This window comes from Numida meleagris, chromosome 17 (genome assembly GCF_002078875.1).
Source record: "Numida meleagris isolate 19003 breed g44 Domestic line chromosome 17, NumMel1.0, whole genome shotgun sequence".
NCBI classification, from domain to species: Eukaryota; Metazoa; Chordata; class Aves; order Galliformes; family Numididae; genus Numida; species Numida meleagris.
This window is the reverse complement of record NC_034425.1, coordinates 4,848,411-4,873,216: the sequence shown is the minus strand read 5'-3', so window position 1 is coordinate 4,873,216 and position 24,806 is coordinate 4,848,411. Positions and strand designations below refer to the sequence as shown.

The window sequence follows — 24,806 nt, the reverse complement described above, 5'->3', positions numbered from 1 at the left end:
CCCTCGTTCTTTCGAGTTAATTTAGCTCTGGTCTTTGTGTGCGGTCAAAAAAAAAAAAAAATCCAACAACCGTATGAGAGTTTCCATCCTGCACAAGAGCTGCTTGCGGGCACAGTTTGGCATTGAGGGTGCTTTGTGTCGGCTCCAGTGGCCTGAGCTGCCTGCATAGGCAGTGCGAGAGGAGCACCGAGGGAATAATGACCCCGAGGAAATAATAACCCTGAGGAAATCACCCCGTGTTCCTGCAGCTCTGGGTGGGCTCTCTCCTGGGGGTTCGCTGACGTGCGGTGTTGGTGCTGCTGAGCTCCTCTGGAGGATGCAAAAATGCATGAATGGGTTTCTTCCTTTGCAGAGCGCCGAGGGAGAGGCTGGGCTGGGTGTTGGTGCTTTGTTTGCCTGAGCCTGGGAGAAGCTGAGGCAGGGAGGTGGCAGCAGAGCTCCGGGGCTGGCTGAGGACTGAGCGTGTGCGGGGTTTGCAGTGCTGCGTCCGGTGCGCGGTTGTTCCTGCGTGACCCCCTCCCGACCAGCGCCGTCCCTTCATTTCCAGAACAACCCAGATGCCTGCAGTGCCGTGTGTCCCAGCGCACCGTGTGCCTCCCAGCACACTGGATGCTGAACCAAGCTCCCATTGCCTTCGATGGGAAGAAGTTCTGGGTTGCTGCATTGTCACTTTGCGTGGGCTGAGCCGGGGAGCTTTGGGTCCCGTCCCCAGGGTTCCTCAGGAGCTGTGTGTTCTGCACTGGGGTCCTTCTCCCTGGCACCTCGGGTCACCCCTTGGCGATCCAAACCCCACATGGTGGCTTGCTCCCTTGCTGTTCCCCACCTCGGTGTGGCGTGCCAGCTTCCTCAGCTCGGTCACAGGTTTCCCATTATTTGACGGCTTTAATAACGCTCCTGAGACGGAGCTGTGTGGTCAAATGACAAATCTGACTTTTTCCCATAAAAGAAAAAGGAAGGAAAGGAAAAGAAAGAGCGCGATATAAGCACTAAAAAAGACCGAACTCGTTGCCTTGAAGAGTAGCAAAACCAGGAAGCAGATGTCAGTATCGCAGGATCTTTTTTTTTTTAATGCTCAAATCTTGTGAGGGTTTATGCTGGGATTCAGACCTTTTGCTTTGCAGCTCAGCTGTGGTCAAATGCCGTTGCTGAAAGCATCGCTGCCTGCCCTCCCCGGTGCTGGGCTGCTGGCAGGGACCACGTGTGCCCGATGGGACCAGGACAGTGAGAATTGGAGCACCTTAAAAAAAGAGATGCAGACCCATGAGCTGACCTGGCAGGATGTAATTGGATAGCCCTTCCCAAGTATGTGAGACGTGCCGGGAATGCCTCGTGTCGTGGGGCCGTGGTGGTTAGCGGGGCTGTGCTGCGCTCAGGTGAGGGAGGAGCGGCTGCACACGGAGAGCAGAACCTTGGGGTGAGGTTGGTGAGGAGGATTACAGGACGCTGGGATGGGCTTCGGAAGAGCGTGGGTGTCCCTGGACAGCAAGTTGGGTTTCCACTGAGGTGAAGCAGTGCAGGGTTTTGCCTTCCTGCTTGCCAGCCCATAGGAGCCCCATGCGGCACGCAAAAGTTGAAGCTGCAGTTAAATTACCATTGGTAAAATATTGAATAATTCAGCATGGCTTTCTTCTTTCCTTCCACCAGCAGTGTGAGGTTGTGCCCGCAGCCCACGGCTTTGTCACCTGCATGGAGGTGGGAAGCTGCAGCCTCATGCACGGCACGGAGGGGTGCCAAGGGCACAAAACTCCTCTGGCTTCAAAGAGTGAGATTTAGGGGCGGGGGGGGAGGAAGATGTGTGCCACGGTGGCCATATTTGCTGTGGGCAAATGGTGGTTTTCCCAAAGCATCAGTCAACTGAGGCACAGGGGTCTGTGTAGCATCGGGCTGCACGCAGCTGGGGATGGCACCGTGCAGCTGTGTGACATGGGGCAGCGGAGAGCATCTGCTGCTGGGTGCTGTGGTGCTGTGCGGGGGCTGTAGGGATGTGGGCCGTCCCCGGTGCAGTGGTTTTCCTGCAAACCGTGTGCGCCGTAAAAACATAAATATATGTATGTCGGTGTTTGTTGTTATGTTACCATCTTGGAGCAGTTTGGACCCCTGGGTAGCAAGCATCTTTCTAGTGCGGGAAAAAGAAAGGGGAGCAAATGGTGTGGAAATGCATAGCAAATTGGGATGCAATGCACAACAGGCCTCTCCCTGCTGCGTGACCCTCAGCCCTGGGGAGGGGGGGCGGCGGGGAATGAATTACGTGGGGATGGAGGGGGGGGGGAGGCACAGCGCAGGGCCGGGCTGAGCGGCTGCAGGCGGGGGTTTGGCTGCCGGCCGGGGCTGAAACGTCACGCGGTGAAAACGTGCGAGGTGTGAGATGCGAAGGGAAGGGTCGGGAAGGACTCAAGGACAACGTTTGACGCCGGCTTCGGGTTATGGAGTTTGCACAGGGAGAGGCCGGGCTGGAAATCGTTCCGTGTTCGGGCAGCACCTGGGAGCGGCCCCCCCTCCCCCGCCGGGCCTCGCACAGCTCCGCCGGCACTGCGGGAACGGAGCGGCGCTGCGGGGCTGTGCGGGGCCGGTACCGGGAGCTCCCGGCGCTGAGCACGGCGCGGGGGCCACCGCCCGCCGGCACTCGGAACTGCACCGGGAGCCGCACCGGGCGCTCCGCATCCGCTCCGCGTCGCTCGGCCTCCCGCTCCCCTCCTTCATCTCGGCCCAGGGGGCGGGGAAGGAGCGAGCCCCGCTCCTGGTGGCTCGGAGCGCGGGGCTGGGTGTCCTGTGCTGCAAATACACCGATTCAACGCTTCCTTCGTTTCTCATCCCCGCTCCAAGTCAAAGTAGCGGCTCGGGGCTGCGTGTAGCAGCGCGCTGTGCGCTCAGCGGGATGGCACCGTGCTCCCCCTCCGGCCAGGACGGCTGTCTGCTGGACATCGCCCTGTGTCACTCGAGCAGCTGAGTTCACAGCTGAGATGAGCCCCAGCGTTAGGTAAGGGCTCACAGCAGGAGAGCTCCTGAGAGCGGCGTGCGCTGCCCTGTGCTGCGACCACATGGCTGGGCACATGGGGACCCTGGCACGGCCGTGCCTCCCTCGGTTCTCAGCTCCACGGGGCTGTGCTGCCAGGGTCACTGGGACCAGCAGTGTCACCCCAGCCCTGGCTGCCTCTGCCCGGGGCGGAAAGCCCCAAGGTCGCAGCAGGATTACTTTGAAGGTGACCGCATCGGTATTATTTTAAATAATATTTGCAGTGCTGGCCCACGTGGCTCCCCTTGCAGAGCCTCCCCATTGTTTGCCTAATGGACTGTTTGCTCTGCATGCTGCCGGCCTGACCCCCACCCCCAATATGGTTTCAAGCCAAACATTTTCTTCCTGTTTTTTTTTTCTGAGTGAAGCGTGCGTCTCTTGTTTCATCTTATTGGGTGAAACCAATGCAGGGAAGGCAGCTCGAGCAAATCTCTATGGCAACAGATGTTTATCGAGCCCCTGAGATGAGGCACAGGGTTGGGGAGAGGCACTTCAGCATCTGGGACGGGGTGGGGGCAGCTGCCGTGCTGATGCCCCACGTGGAAGGGCAGTGCCCAGGACCCCGGGATGGTGGAGTTGTGCTGCTCCCTGAGCCCCCAGGAGAGATCCTGGGCTGCTTCCTGCAGAGGAGAAAAGTTTGACCTTGTACAAGGGCCCCGTGCATCCATGGCACATCAGCCCTGTGCAGAGGAGCACTGGGCAGGGCTGACACAGGTGGGCACGGGCTCTGTGTGGTCCTGGGCTTGTGAACCACTGTCCCTGAGCGTTTGCTGTGATCTGATGTGTCCTGATTCTGTCTCTCCAAAAAGAACATCAAGGATTAAAGCTTGGTGTATTTTTCTCCCAAAGTTCCCAAGAGCAGCATCTACAGCCCAGGGTCAGGGCTGCGGGTGGGCAAAGTTTTTGTGCACGTGGCTCTGCAGGATGGCAGCCAGAACCTCTCCCACATCGGGGTTTTGAGCTCGGGGTATCTGGGTTCTGTTTGCCCGGTTTTTACTATAAGCCAGAAAGGACAGAAAGTTTTGGTTAGACAAACAACTGCTGCACACAGAGGCTGCAGAGGGGAGGGGCAGGTAAACAGGAGGGCTGGGAGACATCCAGCCCTTGTTTCTAGCCCAGGCCTGGTGGTGGTACTGCTGCTCTGTGCAGCAAATCGAGAGCCTGTGTGCTTCAGGTGCTGTGCTCTGCAGAATGTGGCTGGTGGGCAGCACGCGGCTTGATAGTGCCCAAAGAAACGAAGAGCAAATGGGGCACGTGCCAAGACAAGGCAGCACCCGCACAGAGCTTTCTGGCTGCACAGCGAGTTACCTCTGGTGGGGGTTAGTACGCTCCTCCCCAGCAGCGCAGGATGAGAGCGATTCCCAGCGTCAGTGGCAGCTTCGTGGCAGCAAGGAGAGGAGCGCTGGAACCTGCAACACCAAAAGTGAAGCGTTACCCGGGAGCTGGGCCCGGCCCTGGCGAGCAGCGGCTGCGGCGGGGGGAGCTCGCTCAGGGGCTGGCACGGCGAGCGGCCATCAGCAGGAGGGATGCTCCGCTGGCCGCGTCACCTCCTGTTCCTGACCTGTACCAGCAGCATAAAGCTTTGCTTTTGGTGTCTGGAGCGCTTGTACGTATTTAGAGGGAAAGCTTGAAAGCCCGAGGGCAGGCTTGCTGCGGAGAAGCGGGGCTGTGCGGGGAAGCAAAGCGCGCACCGCCGCGGGGCTTTCGTGCGGGCGCCCGCGCAGCGCGCTGGGGGTGCCGTGGGAGCGGGGCGGCCGCCGCTAGGTGGCGCTGTCCGTGCGGCAATGCCGGGCTCGGGGCGGCCGCGCCGTCGGGGCTCGGGGGGACGCGGGGCACTCACGCAGCATCGGCCTCGTGGCGTCCAGGGAACCGTCGTGCGGCTCGGGCGCGATGCCCAGCAGCTCGCAGAGCAGCGCGTAGACGTTGACGCTTTCGAAGGGCTCCACCAGGAGCCCCTGCTTGAAGGCCGGCCCCACGGCGCGGAAGATGGTTTTCATGTTCATGGCCTCGTTGTCAAAGCCGTGCTCCCCCGTGTTGAACTGCACCTTGTATCTCTGGAAGGCAGACAGATGTGAGTGGCCCGGCTCTTCAGCCCCCCCCCGCAGCATGGCCTCCTGGAGGCAGCGCACACTCCCTGCTCCCTCCCTCCAGGTCCCCGTGTTCTGCGGTCACGGGGTTTAATAACCATCTCTTTGGGTTCTTTTTGGCTTTGAGGCTGAGCTACTAAAGCTAAACTTGGCAAAAAGTGGAGGGTGCTGCCTAGGGGCGGGTCTAGGCAGGTCTGCCTTGCAAGTCCCTTCCTCGGTGGCGGTGCACCCAAATTTTGTGGTACCAAAGTTCACAGTGGGAAGCTGCCTGCTGGTCCTGGCTTCGGGCTTTCCCTTAGTGCCAGGTGAGGAGAGGATCCTGCAGCTGACACTCTGCGTTCATGCTGGTCCTGCACCAACACTTCTGGGATGAAACAGGAGTGAGACCTTTTTATTTCTGCACAGCAGAGATGTTCTGTGCACAAAGAGCTGGAATTCTCATCTGTTTGTGGGGAGACGGGTCAAAATGAAGGCACAAAGCCAGATAGGTTCTGGTGGGCTGTGAGGAGGAGAGGAGGAAAGAGGCAGACCCAAGAAAGACAGTGAAGTGTGTGCGTGTGCATCTTACCCCGTGGATCACATATCCCGGATCGCTGTACATCAGGAGCGGGGTGATCCGGGGATGGTTGGCATAGTGGAATCTCTTTGGAAACTCTTCTTTTTTGTAGACGTGTAACTTCGGGTGGGCATTTTTCAGGACTGAATACACGTGCTCTAATTTTCCTTCTTTTGGTATCAGTAGCCCGTTGGGTCCGTAATCTAAGAGTTCAAACTGGATGTCACTGAACGTGAAGTTCTCTACGTTCCGGAGGTGGATCTCGTTGGTCTTTATGACCGTCTCCATGCCGTGGTCGGATGTGATGATGAGGTTGAGGTTTGATTCCAAGCCGCTTTCCCTGATCCGCTGCCTTAAGTAGCCGATGGTTCTGTCCACCTGGCTGACCATGGTTCTCCTCTGCGTGGATTCGGGGCCGTACTTGTGTCCTGTTGAGTCTGGCTCGCCAAAATAGAGAGTGATGAAGTCGAGGTTGTTCACTGTGAACCATTCCATGACGGTGTCAATGTTCTGTCTCCAGATTGTTTCGTTGCTGTAGTTGAACAGGGGGGGCTCCACCAGCTTCATGTTCACTTCTTCCCCTTGATACTTCGCTTTTGTCCCGGGGAAATGGATGGAGCCTGTCTTTAAACCCTGTTAGTGAAGACATTGTGTGAACTCAGCTGAACTCACTCTGTCAGTACAACCGCTACCTACGGATGTGGTTGATTCATTCAGCCCCCTCATGTCAACCTCTGCCTCTAACAAAGTTTCCTTGCTCATCACCCATTAGAAGTGATGAACTGGAAGTGCTGCCCTTCCCAGAACCCCTCTCTGCTGGTTTTCTCATGGCGTTAGCAACACTAGCTATAACTTCAGAAACAGTGACCCATTTGCACCATCCTAGCATTAAGGTGTGCTTTACTCCAGTCACACAAGCACTCACCCTGAAGTCAATGGGTCCAGTTTGGGAGGTATATAATATAAGCAGAGTTTTGTATCTGGGGCAAGGTCTCAGGTCCTGCCTTGAAGCCGGATTCAATGCCTTTATTCAGCCCTTGGTGACGGGGGGGCAGACCCATGCACAACCCCCCCTGCATGTCCTGGGTGAGGCCGAGGAGATGAGGCAGGTGCACTGCAGAGTGTGGGGTGCTCGGGCTCAGCCTGCTCCCTAAAGAGTTGGCCGGGGTCTCCTTAATGAGGGAGTGGATAACTTCTTTCATGAAGATCTTAATAAACCCGAAATGCACCTTTTATTTTTAGCTATTTTTAACAGGACGATCACACTTATACCCGCCGCTGCCTGGGGATTTAATTTCCTTCCTGCTGCTGGAATTAGCCCTGTCGCTTGCAGCGAGGAAGTTTGCTCGTGGCCACTAGGGATCGTGGCTCTCCCATTGCTCAGAGCGCACAGCAGCAGCAGCAGCAGCAGCAGCAGCAGCGCGGCCCCACTTGCCTGCCTCTGCGCCGTGATCCAGATGGGCAGGCTGCCGTTGTCCCACCAGCTGTCGATGCCCTGCGTGCTGTAATAGGGCAGCTTCACCCCCGTGCTGGTGTTGAACCACATGTTGTGGACGACCCCGTGATTCTCCAGGTATTTCCCTGCCAGAAGAGATGGACGGGGTGGGGGTGAGTGGGGGTGCTGGGGGTCTTGCCGACCAATGGGGCTCCCCACGTGGTGGGAGCATCCCAGGACCCGCTCTGGGGGTCTCGTCCCTCTTGCGGTGGCTCCTGCCCTTTCCATCCTGTTTAGAGTTCACCGTTACGCCGCGTTGAACCCATCATCTCTCTGCCGTTTTGCTTTCTGTTGTTCCCAATGGACGAGGTCAGCAGAAAGCAGAAATCCCTGCTGCCAATGGCAGGCCGGCGCTTTGTGCCGTTACATTTCACGCTATTTTTATTATCCTGCTTCCCAAGGCTGCGCCGTTCCTTCTGCGTGACGTCCCAGCCCTCCTTTCTATCGACAACGCCTCCCTTGCCTTTCCTCATCAGCGGCTTTCATTAGCATGCACCACTCTTTTATGCCAAGGTTATTAATGAAAATCTTAAATAAGATTGGCTCCGGCATTGATTCTCCAGGAATTCCCCAGCTGCCCCCCTCCGGCTCGGCGCTCCTTTCAGCGCTACCTGCTGCTGCCTTCCCCGCACCCGGTTACTTACCTACATTAGAGATTTTGTACTAATCTTCATCTTCTCCACCTTAACTAATGATTTCCCGTGTGGCACCGTATCAAATACGTTGCTGAAGTCCGGGAAGATGAGATGTACTGCGTCTCCCTTGTCTAAAAAATCATTTGCCTTATCAAAGGAGGCTGTTGGGTTAGTCTGATGCTCTTTACCTCCGATGAACACAGCTTCTGTTGCTTCTGCAACCATTGCTGCATCTCAGCTCTTTCTCCAAAGTACGTATGTGCTAAAGCTCAGCGTGCCATCGAGGCCGGGCCGTGGGCCTCCTGCTTGGCTCGGTTTCCTTTTCCTATTACCCAACCCCTGATTTGCCCTTTCCCATTCCACTCACCGGTCAGCAGCGTGAAGTGGCACGGGCTGGTGAGGGTGACGAAGGCAGGGGTCATGTACCGCGCCTTCACCCCTTCCGCAGCCATCGCGTCCAGGTTGGGGGTGTCCACGTCCTGGTCGTAGTCCCACCGAAAGCCATCGAAGGACACCAGGAGGAGTTTGTCATGTCCGGGTGCGTGCGGCACGGGGCTGCCTCCTGCTATAGGGAGGGCAGCAAACAGCAGCGCCAGGGAAGGGAACATCATCTCGCCCTTGAGGAGGGGTAGCGCAGACATCCAGAGCTCGCGTTAATATATGCAGGAGGGGACTAAGTTCAGCTCTTATCTAATCTTGCAATAGCTGATCAGGTGCAGGGCTTCAGCCAGAACTTCGTGTCAGAAGGAGCCTCTTTGTTTTCGTCTGGATGGAGTGGATTAGCTGGGACTTCCACCTGCAACACCACATCTGCCTCCTCCATCCGCAGTGCCGCCTGCTTGTGGATGGGGTGTGAGGCTCTTCCTGCTGCTGGAGGGTGGATGAGTGTTCTGCCACAAGCAGGACGAGGTGGTGGGCTGTGCTGGAACAGGACGGGGCAGCCCGAAGGAGGACATTGTCACCATGTGCTGGCAGCCCATGTCCCCACTCCATGGGGACCCCTCCATGCCGCAGTGCAGGCCCCGGTCCCACCGCCTGCTGCGAAGCTTCATTGTGGCGACGTCCCGTTTTATCACTGTCTGTAATTTTTATGACTTCTGCGGGGTTTTATCATTGCTGACAACTCCTTTCTCAGCAAAACCAAGTTTAAGGCTCTTCTAGGCTTATGTAACAGAGATTGACATGGGTCCCCAGGGCCTGAACTCTCAACGTTTGTGTCTTTGCTCATCTCCCTCTCTGCTCAGGTTCCGGATGTATTCCTTGGCTGCCTTGCTACCCAAGTGCCGTGCCATTCCCCTGCTTCACCGAGCACAACCATCTCCTTTGGTCCCCAGATCTGCCTGGACTCATACCCCGACGTGTCCTCTCCCAGCGTGAGGTGGGAGATGAGTCGTGCTGCCCGTGGCTCTCCCTTCCTGGCCTTGGTACCCCTGAGCATCCGCCCAGTATTGTCCTCTCCGTGAGGACATAGGGGCCTGCCAGGCACCGAGGGGTTAAAGGGCTCCATGATAAAGATGTTATTGCCTGCCCAGCTCGGGAGTAGCCCTAAATATTCCACGTGCCAATCTGAGGTGGGTCAATAAGTCCCCGTGCTATTACTGGCGAACAGCACATGGGAAGGTCCTGATAAGATATCATGTCCATCTGCTCTACTGGGAAGAGAAGAGGGTACTGAGGAGAAAGCACTGCTCTAATCTCTGAGGAATACTTAGTAATAGGAGTGCTTCGAGGCGCATTTTGATATTCAGTATCTACGGAACATGAGGCACAGATAAAGAACGTTACCTTTGGCCGCTCTACCTGAAGACACTGCTAATCTGCACTTAGAGCTGATGCAGTTGATTGGGCACCGGCAGAACCCCGCTGTCACCCCATGAGCAGATGTGCCCGAGGGCCGGGGGCAGCTGGGCACACCACGGCTCAGAGGCCCCTCGCTGGTGCTGCTGATGCTGCCAGGGCCATGGGAGCAGTGCTGGGAGTGTGCCCGTGGCTGATGGGGAAGGCACTGCGGGTGGGTGCCCGGGAGCTTGCTGCCTGTAGGTGTTGCGTGGCCTTTGGGGTCACAGCGGCCAGCGGTGCTGAGCTGACCCGAGGGGAAGCTGAGCGCCCGCTGTGACGCCTGCAGAGGTCTGTGTGGGTCCCGTGGATTTCATTCCTTCTTTCTTTCTTTTTTTAACAAAAAAGGGAAAATAAAATTGCAAAATTCTCAGGAGAGCAGGACGAAGGCTGCCATTTGAGTTTCAGATAGGGATTTCATGCTTTGTCCCACGGAGAGGTCGCTCGGCTCCACAGGGACGTTACTGGCACAGCTGGAGCTGCTCCCTGCTAACAGGGTGAAGGAGCAGGCACAGGTGAGCCTCACTGCTTGTTGGGGGAGGGATGGGACACTTTATAACTGCCCTCCCACATCCCAGCTGCCTCTTTGTTGCTGTCTTCCTCAAGCCTAGGAGGAGAAACCTCCAGAAAGGGGAGTGAGGCAGGGATCTGAGTGTGTGTGCAGCTTCCAGAGAGGTGAGGAGTGGGCCCTGGGTGGGTGCATGGCTGCTGTCCCCTGCAGGAAGGCACAGTGACAGTCTCCCTGGGTGCTTGGCAGATCAGCTGCAGGCTGCAGATGATGAACTGGATGGGCTGGTAGAAAGTAAGGAACTGCTTTCTTCTTTCTTTGCTGCCCAGCTCCAAGGAGCTCTGTCCTGTACAGCAGTTACCCTGAGCCAGTGGTCAAAGCATTGCATGTGCAGCCCTCTGAGAAGAGGTAGGAGGAACGAGAAGGGGGAAGGTAGCTGGGAGAGTGGGAAGGTAGCTGAACAAAGTGGCTTGATGTGTCCTGGTTTGCTCCTGTGCGTGCTCACACAGAACCTGCGCTTTCCTCTGATGGACAGAGTGTATCTGCAGTGCTCCTCTGGGCTCCTGGCACAGAGCTGTGCGTGTACCAGGAGCCTGGCTAAGCTCATTAGTGCCACTGAAGTACCCACTGCCAGGACCTTGTGGTTAAGATTGCAACGCTGCCCCGGTGAACAGAGCTGGGAGGAGCTCTGCAGCTCAATGGCTGGGACTGCACACAGGGAGGTGTGTGGGGCTGCTGGGGGGGCTGTTCCCTGCAGAGCATGGCAGGTGTGGCTCTTTGGAGGGGGCTGTACCCAGTGGGGGAGGCACCTTCTGTGTGCCCATCTACTGCAATCTAGGCATCACTGTGGGTGGGGGATGGGGAGGGGCAGTGGGGGCAGTAGGGGGAGGGGGTCTGCACCATTCCCACCAGGAAGCTCTTCCTGCAGGTGTTCGCCTGGTTGGCTGTTATCAGCTGGGATGGGAAATTTGCTTCTCCCAGCAGATGCTGTGCTCGCTGCAGAAAGCATTCGGTTCTGAGGAACGTGTGGGCAGTGTGGGGAGGGGGCAGAGCTCTGCCAGTGGGAACTGCTGGATGTGCCCAAGGTCGGGGCCAAAAAAATCTGTGCCCCCCTTGCTCAGTCTGGGCTCACCATTCAGCCATCCCTGCAGGGCAGGGGGCAATGATGGGAACGTGCCTGTGCAGCCTGCAGTGCTGAAAGGCTGGAGCACGTCCTGTGGCAGGAGCCAGGAGCAGCCCCCTGGGAGAGGGGCTGTTATTTCACTCCCAGTGGGAGCAAGGAGCCCTCCCCAGGAGGGACCCCAGGGGACAGCCGCTTGTCTCGTTGTCTTCACACGCACACACAGGCTCTGCCTTTAGCACAACCCCAGGCTCTAATGCTCCTGAGACATCACTGGTTATGTGTCTAGTCCCTGAAGGCTCACAGAGATCAGTGCTGCTTTTCTTCTCTGCTAGCTTGGTTCATTGAGGTCAGGCTCTGGCCATGGGGTTTCAGTGAAGTGAGAAGCGGTGCAATGGGTCAGGATTGCAGCAGACAGCCCCAGAGGATGTGTGAAGGGAGTGCAGAGCTGAGTTCAGCAGTGAGGTCAGTTCGGTGCAGCAGTCGGGTGCCTGATGGAGTCCTGGGCAGCAGCGTGGTGGGGGCTTGGTGCCAGGCAGCCAGTGGCAGCGCTGCCACCGGGGCCAGGCTTGGGGCCAGAGGTGCTACCCGTGTGGCTGCTGGCTCTGAATTTACTCAGAGACTGAAGATCAGACCTCCCTCCTGAAGAAGCCCCTGTGCGTGCACTTCTCAACAAACCACGGCCTGGGCTCTTCTTTCTGCTGGGGGTCTGAGCCCTGAGGAGTGGGGTGGGGTCAGCTCCATCTCTCCTGGCTGCAGCCTGGCTCTGCTCCCCGCTGGGGACCCTCCCTCTGCTGCTCTGTTAAACCCAGTATTGACCACTCCATCAGAGCCTGGGGCTCTTTCTCAGCTTTCTTAGCTAATGGCTGTGTCTGCCTCCCATTGATCCTCAGCTGCAGAGCTCATTGATCAAGTACATTTCTTATTACGCTTAATGGTATTTTACTCCCTTCTGTGCTTACCTCATGCCTGATGCTCACCCAGTGCTTCTGCCTGCAAGTGGCAGAATTCCCCTGGTCAGAGCAGCATCCCTGCCTGTGCCAGCACTGCTTTCCTCCCTTTGGCAGCCCTGCTGCCTCCCTCTGCCTGGTTGGCCTTCCTTCTGCTTTTCCCATCTTCCTTTTCCTCCTGAACCATCTGCTTGTCTTCCAGTTCCTTGCCCTTGGTGTCCCTGCTCCTCAATCTTGGCCAGTGGGATGCAGATCTCTCTCTCCATCCCTCCCAGTGATGTGGCACCAAACACAGGAGGAGAAGGGTCAGAATGTCAGCAGATGTCATCCACCTGGGGGCAAAAAAAACCACTCCTCTGTAAGGTCAGCTCTAACTTCCCTGATACAGAAGGGCATTGTCAATCCAGAATCGGGGGCGGTCCTTCCCTGCTGTGCTGCCTCTTCCCTCAGCTCACCTAGCTGGGGTGAGGTGCAGCTGCCAGGGCACTGTGTTTCCTTTTGCCCTTCCTCCCCCACAAACACCTTTGCACTCCACACACGCTGTACGTTGCCTCGCTCTGTGCCTCACCTCCTTTCAACTCCCTTGCATGCATCATTCAAAAGCCATAACATTATTGGGCATAAAATATTTACTTAACTGAGCTTTTTGCAAATATTCCCCTCCATTATTTTTCCTCCTTTTGGGAGCAGGCACTGCTTCTCCTGTGCTCTCAAATGGCTTCTCTTAAATAATACAACAAGAACATATGAACACCCACTAGCCTTTTTCTTTCTCTTGAAATACCCATAAATATAATGGTGTCACCAATCCATTATAGCCACGCCAGGCCCGTGGCTCAGGAGCACCCAGTAACATGGGACCTGCCTGCGTAATCATCTCCCTGTTGGAAGAGGGGTGGGCAGGCAGGGAAGTTGCCTGGGAAGGGAGCATAAATACATGAGAAGATCTGATATGATGCAGGGTATTAATATTAATTAAGAACTGCTCCTTTCAGAAGGATTCCTTTCAGAAGGGATGTCTGAAGTGGAGGAGGGGGAGTGCAGGACTGAGCATTCCCAGTCTGATTGCAGCCTGGATGCTGGGCCAGCTGCATGGAGCAAAATTCCCTCCAGCAGTGGAATGGCTTATGGCTGGGAGGTCGGCCTGCAGCACGATGATGCTGAGGGGCTGTTCGCGTTGCAGGCAGCAGGACCGGCGGGCCTTGACAGCTCTGAAAGAGTGGGCTAAAGTATGCTATAAGCTTGAGGCAGCCAGATTGGATGGTCTTGCCTTCTAGAAGTTAATGTGCGTTGGTGAGGGAGCGGGTTCTCCCCATACGAGAAGACATCAGGCTGCCTCCCTGCTGCTGCGGGCTGCTGGTTGTGTAATGGGTGTCACAGTGGGGCTGTCAGTGGGGCTGTGGGGCTCCGGCTCCCACGGGTGGGGTGTGCGGAGTGCTCCGTGGGACGCGCGGGGCAGCGGGCGCTGTCCATGGTGCTGACGCCGGCCGTGCCCGCTGCTGCTCCCCCCCCGCCCTCCACGCACCAGACGGAGCTCTTCCCCTCCAAATTCTTCCTCGGTGCTCCCGACCCTTCTGCAAAGTCCAAATGTGCTCTAATGGCGTGTGCTGTTGCTCCCGGTTGATTTGCCCGTCGCTATCAATATGTGCCCGGAGGCATAATCCTCTCTTAATTCCCCCCATCTGGAAGGGGAAGGGGGTTGCTGCAGGGCAGGTGTTGTAGCCTCCCTCTGGCTCAAGGCAGCCATTACTGCTGGAACCTGGGTTTCTCTGGTCTCTGCAGCTCCGGCCAAATGACTGCAGGATGCCTGGGCTTTTCCTGCTCTTTGGTAAGGTGCAAAGTCATCTCAGAGGGAGGAAGAACTGCGAATGGCTCAGGCAGGCCACATAAAGAGAATGCTTCTGCAGTTAAAGACCCAACTGAACAAGAAAACCACTACATGTTCCCTTATACATATGTTGCTATTGTTGTCCTCATTATCTGAGCCTCTGGGGTCGCACTGCCTGCAGAGAAACACGGAGTGAAATAAAAGGCTTTGGGAGGAGGATGTGGGGATGTACATGGCTGCCCAGGGAGGTGGTTGAGTCACTGTCCCCAGAGGTATTCAGGAAACGTGTAGATGTGGTACTAGGGAACGTGGTTTAGAGGGCAATATTGGTGGTAGGTGGATGGTTGCACTAGATGATCTTTGAGGTCTTTTCCAACCTTAATGGTTCTATGAAGTTGGCCCCCATGCAGGAGAGCTGGCCTAGGGGTCTGCGGATTTGGTTCTTTTCTGCCTCTATCAATCTCACCTAAGAGTTATCTGTAACAGCTGGGATAGTTCGAAGCTGACTGGGCAGGGCTGCGAGCGGCTGGGTGCTAAAATAGCAGATGAATGTTACCAAAGCCGAGTAACACAGATGAGAACATGTTCTCAACTACAAAAAAAAAAACAAAAACAAAAAAAAACAAAAAAAAAAACCAACAACAAAGCAGACCTTCAATATTTCCTGCTTGGGAGAAAGGATCTTGCGGTCTCTGTGGGTAGTTCTATGAAAAATGTAATCTCAGTGCCCAGTGTCAGTCAAATAAGGTGAATTGATTGTTAGGAGTAGTTAGGAGAGAGACTGAAAACGAAACAGCAGCGGCATTATGCCAAGGTGTAATACGCTGTGTTGCAGCGCTAATGTTCTGCATGGTTGTGGTTCTCCAATCACAGAAAGGAGATGGTTGAACTAGAAGAGGTAAAGGATGACAAGGCTGATCAAAGGTGTGGGACAGTTTCTGTTTGAGAAGAGCCTAGTAAATTAGGGCTCTCTTGGTTGGAGAGGCAATTGGGGTGACGCACTATGGAGGTCTATGAACTCAGGAGTGGCATAAAAGTGAGTAACATGAAATGAACATTCACTATTTCTCATAAATATGTGGTATCAAATGAAACAGGTGACAGATCTAAAAACGTAGAAGAGAGGGATATCTTCTTTTTTCATGCAGTACTTGGTCGTGTTGTGCAGCTCAGCACTACAGGGTGGTTCAGAGACTGACAGCCCCTGGCTCAGAAAACCATTAGCCCCATTCAGGAAGGTGGATGCATTAGCAGCTCTTACACGCGGTGATGCAGATGCCGTGCCTGGCTCGAGGAGCACTCTGCTCTCAGTGGCTGGGTCCTGTGGCTGCCTTCAGCCTGGGAGCAGAGGGTGGCGGCTTGGCAGAGCCTGCAGGCCAGTCACACCAGCCTGCTTCAGACCAGATCCCTTTGCACCCTGCCTCCCTGCCCCCTCCCAGGGCTGAGGGCAGGTCAAAGGGAGTGGAATGGAGGCTGGGCACAGCCCCACGGGGCTGCTGGGGAGCAGTGGGGCATGCAGCTGTCCCAGCAGAGGCCGTGGGCAGCTCAGTGTGTGCAGCCACTGCTGCTTTATTGCTCCCTCTTCTGCAGTAACCGCTGCAACCATCGCTGTCCCTGACTGCAGCTCAGCTGCCCACGGCATCAGCTCGCCGCAGCTTGGGACGTGCCTTTGTGTCACCGAGGAGCATTTAAGTGTTTTCCTGTTACAGCAAGGTGAACAGACCTTTCCCTGTAATGCTGGCAAATCCCTGCTCCTGAGGAGCAGTTAATTGATTTCCCTTTTCATCGTGCCTCCTCTCCCCGTGGCGGTGCTGACACCCGCGCTGCTCGGAGATCTCTGCCTGAGTGTGGAGCCGGTGGCTGCGACAGGCAGATCCTGAAATTATTGATAAACACTCATTGGGGCTGGAGCCTGGTAAATTGCCAGCAACCCCAGCGGATTTCTCTCTTGCCAGCATCATTTTTCTTGATGACAGCATGTTCAGAAGTTTGTCAGGGAGGGGGCAGGGCCTCCTGGTAACTTTTTTTTTTTGTTGTTTTTATGCATCAGTTGCCTTAAAAGATCCCTGCATACAAAGAGGAGAGAGGATGGTGAGCTAGCGCCTGCAGTTATCTCTGTCCTCCAGCCTGTTCCCAAAGAGCTGGATTCTCCTCCAGGCTTTGTCCTCCCCTGCATGCCCGCAGCTCTCCCGTCCCAGCTGTGCCTTTCCCAGCTCGGGGCTGTTGGATTCTGCATCACTGCTGAGCCCTGCATGGGACCAGGGCTGCGCTGTGCTGCTGTGGCCCCAGCAGAAGCATTGGGGCAGGATGGAGCCCTCAGTCTCCCAGGAGCTGGGGGGGTCTGTAGGCTTGGCTCTGGAGGGGAGCCCACCCCATGGCTGCAAGAACCAGCTCCTCTCGTGGCAAGTTCCTATCTGCCAGCGTGCGATTCCGCATGTGCATTGCTTTGTGCCCAGCTTATGCAGCGCATACAAATGCGCCTGCATGTGGCCGTGGCTGTGTTGTCTCGAGCTGTTGCTCTCTTCAGAGCTCGGAGCATTTTTCTCTCTGCTAGGTCTGCTAATTAGTGGGAGGTTGTGGATCAGGAGCAGAGGGAAATGTCCTTCTGCGGTTCTGGCACTAGAAATAATTGAGCCATTTTTCACCTATGGCCAATCTAATTCTGTCCACATCTTGATTTTTCTCTTAATGGCTTGGGGATGCTGTTGGCAGCGGCGGGATTCACTGCCATGTCCAAGCTTTTCAGTAATCGCCTGGATTTTGCTCTCGCTTGCTGGCCCCTCAGTCCTGTGAGCTCCTCAGGGAAGGAATGGGGCTCAGTCCAGCCGAGCTGTGCTGGCCACAAACCAAGCCCGCAGCCCCATCCCGGGACAGCGGCACAGGACCTGCACCCGTACATCCCAGCAGCAGCCGCCTGCCTCTGGTTCAGGTCCCTACACTGCCCTGTCCTGCACTGCCCACGTGGTTAGGGGCTGCTGTCCCCTCTGCATCCCCGAGGTGCGGAGTGTGTCCCATCATGGGAACCAACAGGGATGCATCTCCTGGTGCCCCCCAGCACCGCCGGCCCCATCCTGCCCCTGATGTGCACCGCGGCACCGCTGCTTGGCAGAAGCCTCTCTCCTCGCTCTGTGCCTAATGAGCGCATTCCTGCACACCCAGGCGCTCCCAAACCGAGCAAATACCCTATTACAGTTGTCATGGAAATTAGAAAGTGTGTCTGTTTGAGTTTCCTCGGCGCAGGGCTCCGCGTTCCCAGCGGTTTGTACATCAGAAAGCCTCTCGCCGCGCTAATGCGGGAGCAGCTCCCATTGGGTGGCTGGGACTCGTGGTGGGCAGCCGCTGCTCTCTGCGGGCTGAGGGCTGAGTGCCACCGCTGAATGCGCCGGGTTTCTTTAAGCCCGGGGATGCGAAGATGTTTGCGGCCAACTGGAAGGTGCCATTTATCAACACGGCTCCCCGGGGGCCTGTCAGGCACCAAAAACCACATACATCACTGTGGGGGAGTGCTGCTGCCTCCTCCTCTTTATTTATTTATTTATTTATTGGATTTATTTTTGGCCGTTTCATTCTATGTAAGTGCCGGTGAGGCTGAGGCCATCCACGCGGGCAGCTCGCTGTTCCCTGTGTGCTCTGGGAATGCCTCCCTCCCTTCCCCATGTGCGTTTGGAGACCGGGAGCTGAGCACCGTGTGGGGAGGTCTGCAGCCTCTGACACGAGTGACATTGCCCCCAGCTTCCCCCTGCCCTCCACAAATCGTGTGTTTGCCCGCGGATCTCGTTGCCTTTTCCTTTACAGCGTTTTATTTTTCCGTTGTTTACGGGCCGTGGGATTGGAAGCGAAGCATTTGCTTAATTGCTGTCAGGCAAGGAAATGGGTTATAAAGTTGCCAAGGGAAGAAATAGATGGCTCTGGGGTGAGCGGAGGGAGCGGGGCTGGTGTGAAGAGGAAGGGAGCGAGGAGAGGTGGGAAGGGAGGAAGGGAAAAGGAGGAGATAGCAGGACGGGCTCAGCAGTGGGGCTTGAAGGGAGACATGGGGACTCCCCCCCGATCCCCCCTGTGCCACCCCCCCCCCTGCTGCACTGCTCCGTTGGCCCCATTCTGGGCTCTCAGCTTGTACTCTCTTTATCTGCATCACTTTCTTGTTTCCTTCATTATTTCCCCGAGTCTCACCCTCCACCATGTCATCTTCATTGCACGGCTCCTCCCTCTCCCCGTTCGCCACATTACTGCAGCAAGGACTCACTTTCCCATCTTTTAGTCTCAGTGCCATACATAAAAGCGCTCTGATGGCCGTGGCGTGATAGCAAAGACAGAACTTAATTTCACAGCATTTTCATGTAATACTCCATAAAACCGAACAAATTTGCTGGAGTCCAAATCCATCTCATTATGTGGAGTCATTGAAAGGGAGGCTTTTAGATTCTGGGACTCGGCGCTCGACGAGGGGATGTTACAGAAGAAGAGAAAAATAATTAATTAGGTGCTGCTCTGTATCTTTGATCCTGCGTGGCGAGGCACATTGAATGGAACGCCTGGCTCATGAATAACCGCCGCACGGAGCCCTGGTTTTTCGACCCCGCTTGGGAAATTTTAAGTGAATCTGAGATGGGTGAGGGGAAATCCCCATCCTGAGCCCCTCTGTGCCTTCGTATGGATGTGCCCTGTGCTGTGCCTGCCCCGCAGCCAGAGCATGTGGCTTGGGGCCCAGAGGGAAGCCCTGAAGTTTGGGTGTCTCTGGCATCCCTCAATGTCTTGCTATGGGAACAGGTCCCAGTGCAGCTCCCATGCCCCAATCAATGTGGGCTGCTGCTCCCAGCCTGGCTGTGCTGGATGCACTGTCCTTGGGGTCAGCCATGGGCAGGGCAGGTAGATCAAAAATCTTCCAGCAAACCAATCCTGCAGAGCAGAGAGCTCGCTTTGCCTCTTGGTGTTAATTAATCTCGGAGCCAATGAGGACACTCTCATCTGGTCTTTACTTAATCCATAACCCAGAAATCTTCAAATTATGTCATTTGTTCAATACAGACAAAATTAATTACTCTGGGAAATAGGCAACAAGTTGCATTTCTGATGCCCCTTATCGCATAATCAAATCTACAAAGTGCTTTCTGTGCAGCCGCAGTGGCAGCGATGGGATTGCCTGCAGCACTCGTGAAATACTGAGCAGCATCCTCCATAAATCTGGCACGGTGCTGACTCTTACAGGAAACCTATGGCTGAGGAGGGCTGGGGGGGGGCTCTGCTTCCGCTCTGCCCATGGGCAGCATCTGGGTGCCCAGTGCCCCACTTTGGCCCTGGAGCAGAGAGATCCGGTCCCGCTATTTATTGTGGGGCTGTGGGGGGTTGGGGCAGGCACCGTGTACCCGTGGCTGATGTGTTGTGATAAAAAATCTACGCTGGTTTGGTGGCCAAAATGGCAGTAATGAGATGAAAAACGTTACAGCTGAGGGAGGCAGCTGTGGTAGGGCTGCGCTGGGGCCTTTAGCCCAGCTCTGAGCTCACCTGGGTCACAGGCGGTGTAAAATCTATTCGGAGAAGATAGGAATGTAATTTCTCTCTGCCCTATCAATTTAAGTAAATTAACTATTAGATTAGCTGCACTTAAAACAAAACAAGAAATCAATCCCACCGACCTCGGCTGCTATGAGGCCGTGCTTTGTGCCGCTAAACCTGCGATAGCCAAAGGTCCCTGGGAATGGGGTGGGCTGTGGGCCCCCTGCCCATGGCTGGGGGTGCTGGGGGGAGGGGTGGGCAGTGTGGTCAGGGCTGTCCATGCTGCTGGGGCAGGGCTGTGCAGCTGCAAAGGGGCACGGGGTTTGCAAAGGGATCGTGCTGCACTGCTGCTGTTTGCTTCTCCCAGCGGGTGCTGAGCAGGGTGCAGGCGGGTCCTCAGGGTTCCTGGAGCAGCCGTGTTTCAGATACAGCTGGTCTTTTTTTAAATTTATTTTGTTTTTCTTCCTTCTATTCTGCTGAAACTGCCTTCGCTTCTCGTGCGAACCCGCTGGAGCTCCTCGGGTAAATTAGCATCTAGAGGATTTTTATTTTTTTTTCCCCCCTTCTTCTTCTTCTTCTTCCTTCCCTCTACATTCTGTGCAGTTGCGTAAGCGGGGAAGAACAGAGGAGCCCAAGGAGCGGGTTGCTTTGTAGGGAAGCACGGAGCAGCCGTAGCCGCCGCCGCCGCCGCCTCCCCGCGGCCCTCGGTCGGATGCAGCGCACGCGTTGGGATCTCCGCGGTGCTCCTGGGAGCCCCCGGGTGAGCGTGCGGGGGGGCGGAGGGGCTCCGGGGGGCACAGACCCTTCCTGCCGTCCCTTCCCCCCCCCCCTTAGGGGGTGAGGGAAATGCTTTGTAGAGACCCCCGGGGCGGGGAGCACGGGGAGCTCCGGGGGTTCCCTGCTGATGCTGCTCCGGGGGAGGGAGGAGGAGGAAGTGGAGGAGGGTAGCACCCACTGGGCCGCCTCCCCCTCTGCCCTCACCGCATCGATCGGTGCTGGTCCCGCTCTGATGAGATGTGCGAGGCGATCGATCCACCTGCAGCTCTGCAGGCGGCGTTTTAACGTCTGCATCCCCCGCGGTGGGACCCGCGGTGCCTCTGGGGGGAGGCGAGGTGCTGGCAGAGCTCCTGTGTTGCGAGCGGGAGGGCGGGGGCTCCGAGCGTACCTGTGCCGCCCAGCCCGTCCCATAGCGTGCCCTGCTGCGAGCACGACCGCAGCCTTCAGCCACGAGTAATGCGGGTAAACGGCGCCGTCTCAAAAAGGGGAAGGGCCGGGGGGGCTGCGGGTCGCACCCGTGGCATCCTCTTGCTCTCTCGTTGGGTTCACTGCTGGAGGAAAGGCGCAGAAATTCCCCAGCTCACTTTGTTCTGGCGACGGAGGCTAATTCGGCTGCTGGCGGGGAAGGGCTCTTTAGCTGCGTGAACAAGCTGAAATCTGATGGAAAAGGCGGAAAAAATAATACTAAAAAAGTCCGTCTCCTCTGCATCACTCACTGGAGACTTTATCAGACTTGCCACAACTCGAAAAATTCACATCGAAGGGCTCATTTATAAAGGAGCAGAATGAGAGAAAACATTTGGCCCGGAGGGAAGCGGGGAAGGAATTTCAGTCGCCTCTCATCTTTCATCATTTGCCTTCTCCCTCTCCTGCCTTGGCAGATCCAGTATTTTGCTTTGTCTCCTTCAGGTGACTAATCATTAGACTAATTAGGAGTTAATCAATGTTTAATTAAAACATAGCTGTTAATTACCGGCGGTGCTGGTGTAGGTTGGATGTGAGATGTTACGGAGATATTTGAGGGGCAGTTGAGAGGAACTCGGCCTCTCGTTGCCCCTCTCCCCCCACTGAGCTCTCCCCATTGGCAGTGCCCTATGGACATCACTGGGGGTGTGCTCAGTGCTGGGCTGTGGCCCTGGGGTGGGGGTGTTTGCTTGCTTAATGCCTCTGGATATGGTTTTTTTGGGGGGGAAAAAAACAGCAAAAACATCAAACTTTTTTCTTTTTTCCCCTTGCTAGTTAGAAGAAGATGCTGTCAACAGAGCAGGGGTTTTGGTGATTTAGATGGTGACAGCGCAAGGGAAGGGAGCTATGTTTAGAAATAATTGCTTTGTCTTTTGCAGAGGTATTAGTGCTTCCATGCTGGCAGCCTCAGGAATTAGCTGAAGGTATTGGTGACATAAATACAGAAGGAAAATTATTGCTGCTTGTAATCACTTCCCTGTGCGTGTGCGAGCGGTGGGAAGGGGCGAAGGCAGCGGGACGGGAGCTGGGGAGCAGGGCGCCCTTGGGAAGAACACGCTGGGTTTTTGGTCTCAGTGGCAGCGAGTGGAGCCTGACATTTGGCTTCTAAAAAGTCAGGAAGTGTCTGAGGAAGGAGCTGGGGTGCAGGGAGGAGAAGGGAAGGGTTCCAGGCGAGCGGCTGCAGCAGGGGGCTTGTGGTGTCCCCTGGTCCCCAGCCGTGTGCAGGGTTGGTGCGGGTCTGCTGGCTGCCTGCAGCGCTGCATGATGTGCACTGCTCGGGGCCGGGGCGGTCCCAGCAGCCAGCATGGGGGGAGAACTGCAGCGTGGATGGATGGAAACACCGAGGGTTTTGTGGGGAGGGTGCTGGGTGCTCTCCTGCTCCCTGCCCAGGCTGAAGTTTGGGCCGAGCAGCGAAGCAGAGGGGTTGAGCTGCAACAATGCACTGGCCATTAGAACGGGGCTGGGTGATGGTGCTGCAGGTCAGTGCTGCCTGCCCCTCATGAGTCCCACGTCCCACACAGCGCTGCCCCTGGCACCGGGAAGGACCTCCGACAGAACGAGGCTGTTCATGCTCTCCGATATTAAACTCCATGCAGAATATTAAATAATTTCCTCTCCAACGATCGCGGTAAATTTAATTAGCTCTCGTTCCCCTGATGGAGTTGTCTCTCTGTTCCCCAAGCGCTGTGTTTGGAACGAAGGGGATGGCAGCGCTGGCGGCAGCCCCTCTCCATCCCTCGTCCTCAGCCCTTGGCTGCTGGAGCGACGTTTGTTGCTCCATTTTGTTTTTCAACTTTCAGAACCTCAGAGCAAAGAGAGGGGGAGGAGGAAACCCCCTCAACGTTGGAAGAGGGCTGTGGCTGTGTCCCCAGCAGGGTTCGTTCGCTGCGGTGCCGCACTGGGAGCCGAGAACGGTGCGAGATTGGCGAATCCGTGGCGAATTTAATCTGGAAAAGGAGGTGGGGAGGTTGGGTCGCGCCCCGTGTTCCCGGACAGCCCTTATCAGGACAAACGGAGCAGAGCTTCTTTCACAGCGCTCCTCCCGCCTGGTTGCCCCGCAAGACGCAAAATAAATAAATACACACGCACGCACCTGATTTACCAGTGATTAATTTGCATAATTAGCGCCGTGTCAAATCGCTACGCCGAGGCGCGCTTTGCTCCAGGTGTTTGCGGGGATGCCTTTCCAGGCTCACCTCAACGTGAAGTTATGCTGTGTTTGGCAATCCCGTACGGATGGAGCATTATGGGATGGCAGCGCCAACATGTGTTGCCCCTGCGGGGGTCGGCCTGCCCTGGAGCCAGGGGTGAGCTCAGAGCACAGGGACAGAGCCGGGCGTCGGAGCTGCTCCGACAGATGCTGAGCTTACTCTGTGAAGGAGGGAAGTGGCTGCAGATATCCCACAGGTGCAGCACCGCATCAGAAACGTGCCGACACGTGATGCTTCAGAGCATGTCACGCTGTGGGCAGCTCTGGTTGCACGCTCTCCCTCCCCCTCCCTCTGTAATGGATATCAGATTGTTCTGGTGATCTTAGCGTTGTTGGAGTAATTGACTGATGCAGTGCAATGCTCGCTGATTTAATAAGTTTGTTAGCGTAGTAGAGGCTCAGGGTTTTGCTGTTAATGTGCAGTGACAATTATGTTTTAGATTTGCTCATTATGTTGCATAACTTCGCTATGAAATCTATCACAAATTGTTTCTGAAAAAGCATTATTTCAGAGTGCATTAGCGCGGGGCTCTCTCTCCTTATCCCTCTGGTGCAGGAGAGCGCTTTGCAGGCTGCGCTCGCCCACGACCAGGCATGCAGTCACTTTCTGTTCGGGTATTACGTGTTCTGCTTTGGATTTTTGTGGGTCAAGGCTTCTGACATTGCCAAGAGCACATCCGGGTCCTTCCGCATCGCCCCTCACCCTGCAGGGGCTGTGCAGGTGCCCGGTGCTCTGCAGGCAATGCCTTTGGGCAAAGCATGCAGCCATGCGCTCCTGTGCAGGGGGACTGAGCACAGAGCTGTGGGGCTGTGTGTGGGGCTCAGTGGGTGCCCAGCATCACCTGTGTGGGGAGTGTCTGTGCGGGTGAGCAGAAGTGTGGGGAAGGAAGCAGAGCCCTGAGGAGGGGCGGGCTGTATTTGGGCACCTGGAAGTCAGGGGTCCCCAAGAGGTCGAGCCACTGTGGGTGATGTGGGGTGATTCCTCCCGACTCCTCTCCTTGTTTTGAGCACGTAGCTGCATCTCAGAGGTGATTCCTGCAGGCTGGGGCTCAGTGCTGCCTTTGCTCGGGTGCCGCAGAGGAGCAGGAGGGACATGATGCTCAGTGCAGGGGACAGGAGGATACCTGCACGCTGTGGTTTTGCTGTGGCTCTGGTTTCTAGCGTCGGCATCCAAGGAAAACCCCAGGCAGAGCCACAACAGGTCTCTTTTCCAGTCGCGGCTATGGAAAGGAAAACATCCCCATCGCTATGGATAAAAAAGCAACAGTCATTTAGCAACTCTGCCTCCCTCCAAACGGAGGCTCTAAATGGCAAATAGGCTGTGAAATAAGCGAAGAAAAACAAATATTTTTTTCCAGATTAATACGTGTTCCTTCTGGTTCACATCGCAGCCTTGCCAAGAGGCAGGGTTCTGTTGACTCGTGTTTTCCAAACTGCCTCTCCTACCTCAGCATCGCTCTGTGCTGCCATCCCTTCCCGCTCCTCCTCCTCGGCCTGGAAGCAGTGAGGTGGGCTGCTCTGCGGGGCCGGGGGCGGTTGTGTGCAGCCCTGCACGGCGTGGGGTTGCTTAGCAATCCCTCAGCACCACCAGGCTCCCGCGCTGCGTGGGGCTGCGCCGAGCGGGCCCGGCTCCGGGAGCAGCTCGGGGCTTTGACGTGTGCAGTGAGATTTTGCAGAGCCTCTCTCTCTCTCTCCTGCCTTCCCAGTTCCGCCTTGTCCAAATGTGCTGCCTAAAGCATCTTCAGCCTCAGCGAACCGTGAGGAAGCAGCGCAGCGGGGCAGAGCGAGGAGCGTCCTGGCGGGGCTGGGAACGAGGGCCACGGGGTGCTGCGCA

The 24,806-nt window shown here is 56.2% G+C and overlaps 2 protein-coding genes across 2 annotated transcripts in view; both read right to left on the bottom strand.

Annotated features, from left to right (window-relative positions):
- CBX2 (chromobox 2) overlaps positions 1–2,700 on the bottom strand; it is a 10,535-nt gene extending 7,835 nt beyond the window's left edge. The window contains exon 1 of the mRNA XM_021415260.1: positions 2,574–2,700. Coding sequence (XP_021270935.1) covers positions 2,574–2,700 — 127 coding nt within the window. The remainder of the gene's footprint in view (positions 1–2,573) is intronic.
- On the bottom strand, positions 4,774–10,964 carry ENPP7 (ectonucleotide pyrophosphatase/phosphodiesterase 7). The gene is made up of 4 exons (XM_021415259.1): positions 8,154–10,964; positions 7,092–7,237; positions 5,669–6,289; positions 4,774–5,067 (listed from the first exon to the last, which is right to left on the bottom strand). Exons 1-4 carry the CDS (start codon positions 8,425–8,427, stop codon positions 4,774–4,776), a joined length of 1,335 nt encoding a protein of 444 aa, XP_021270934.1. The 5' UTR covers positions 8,428–10,964.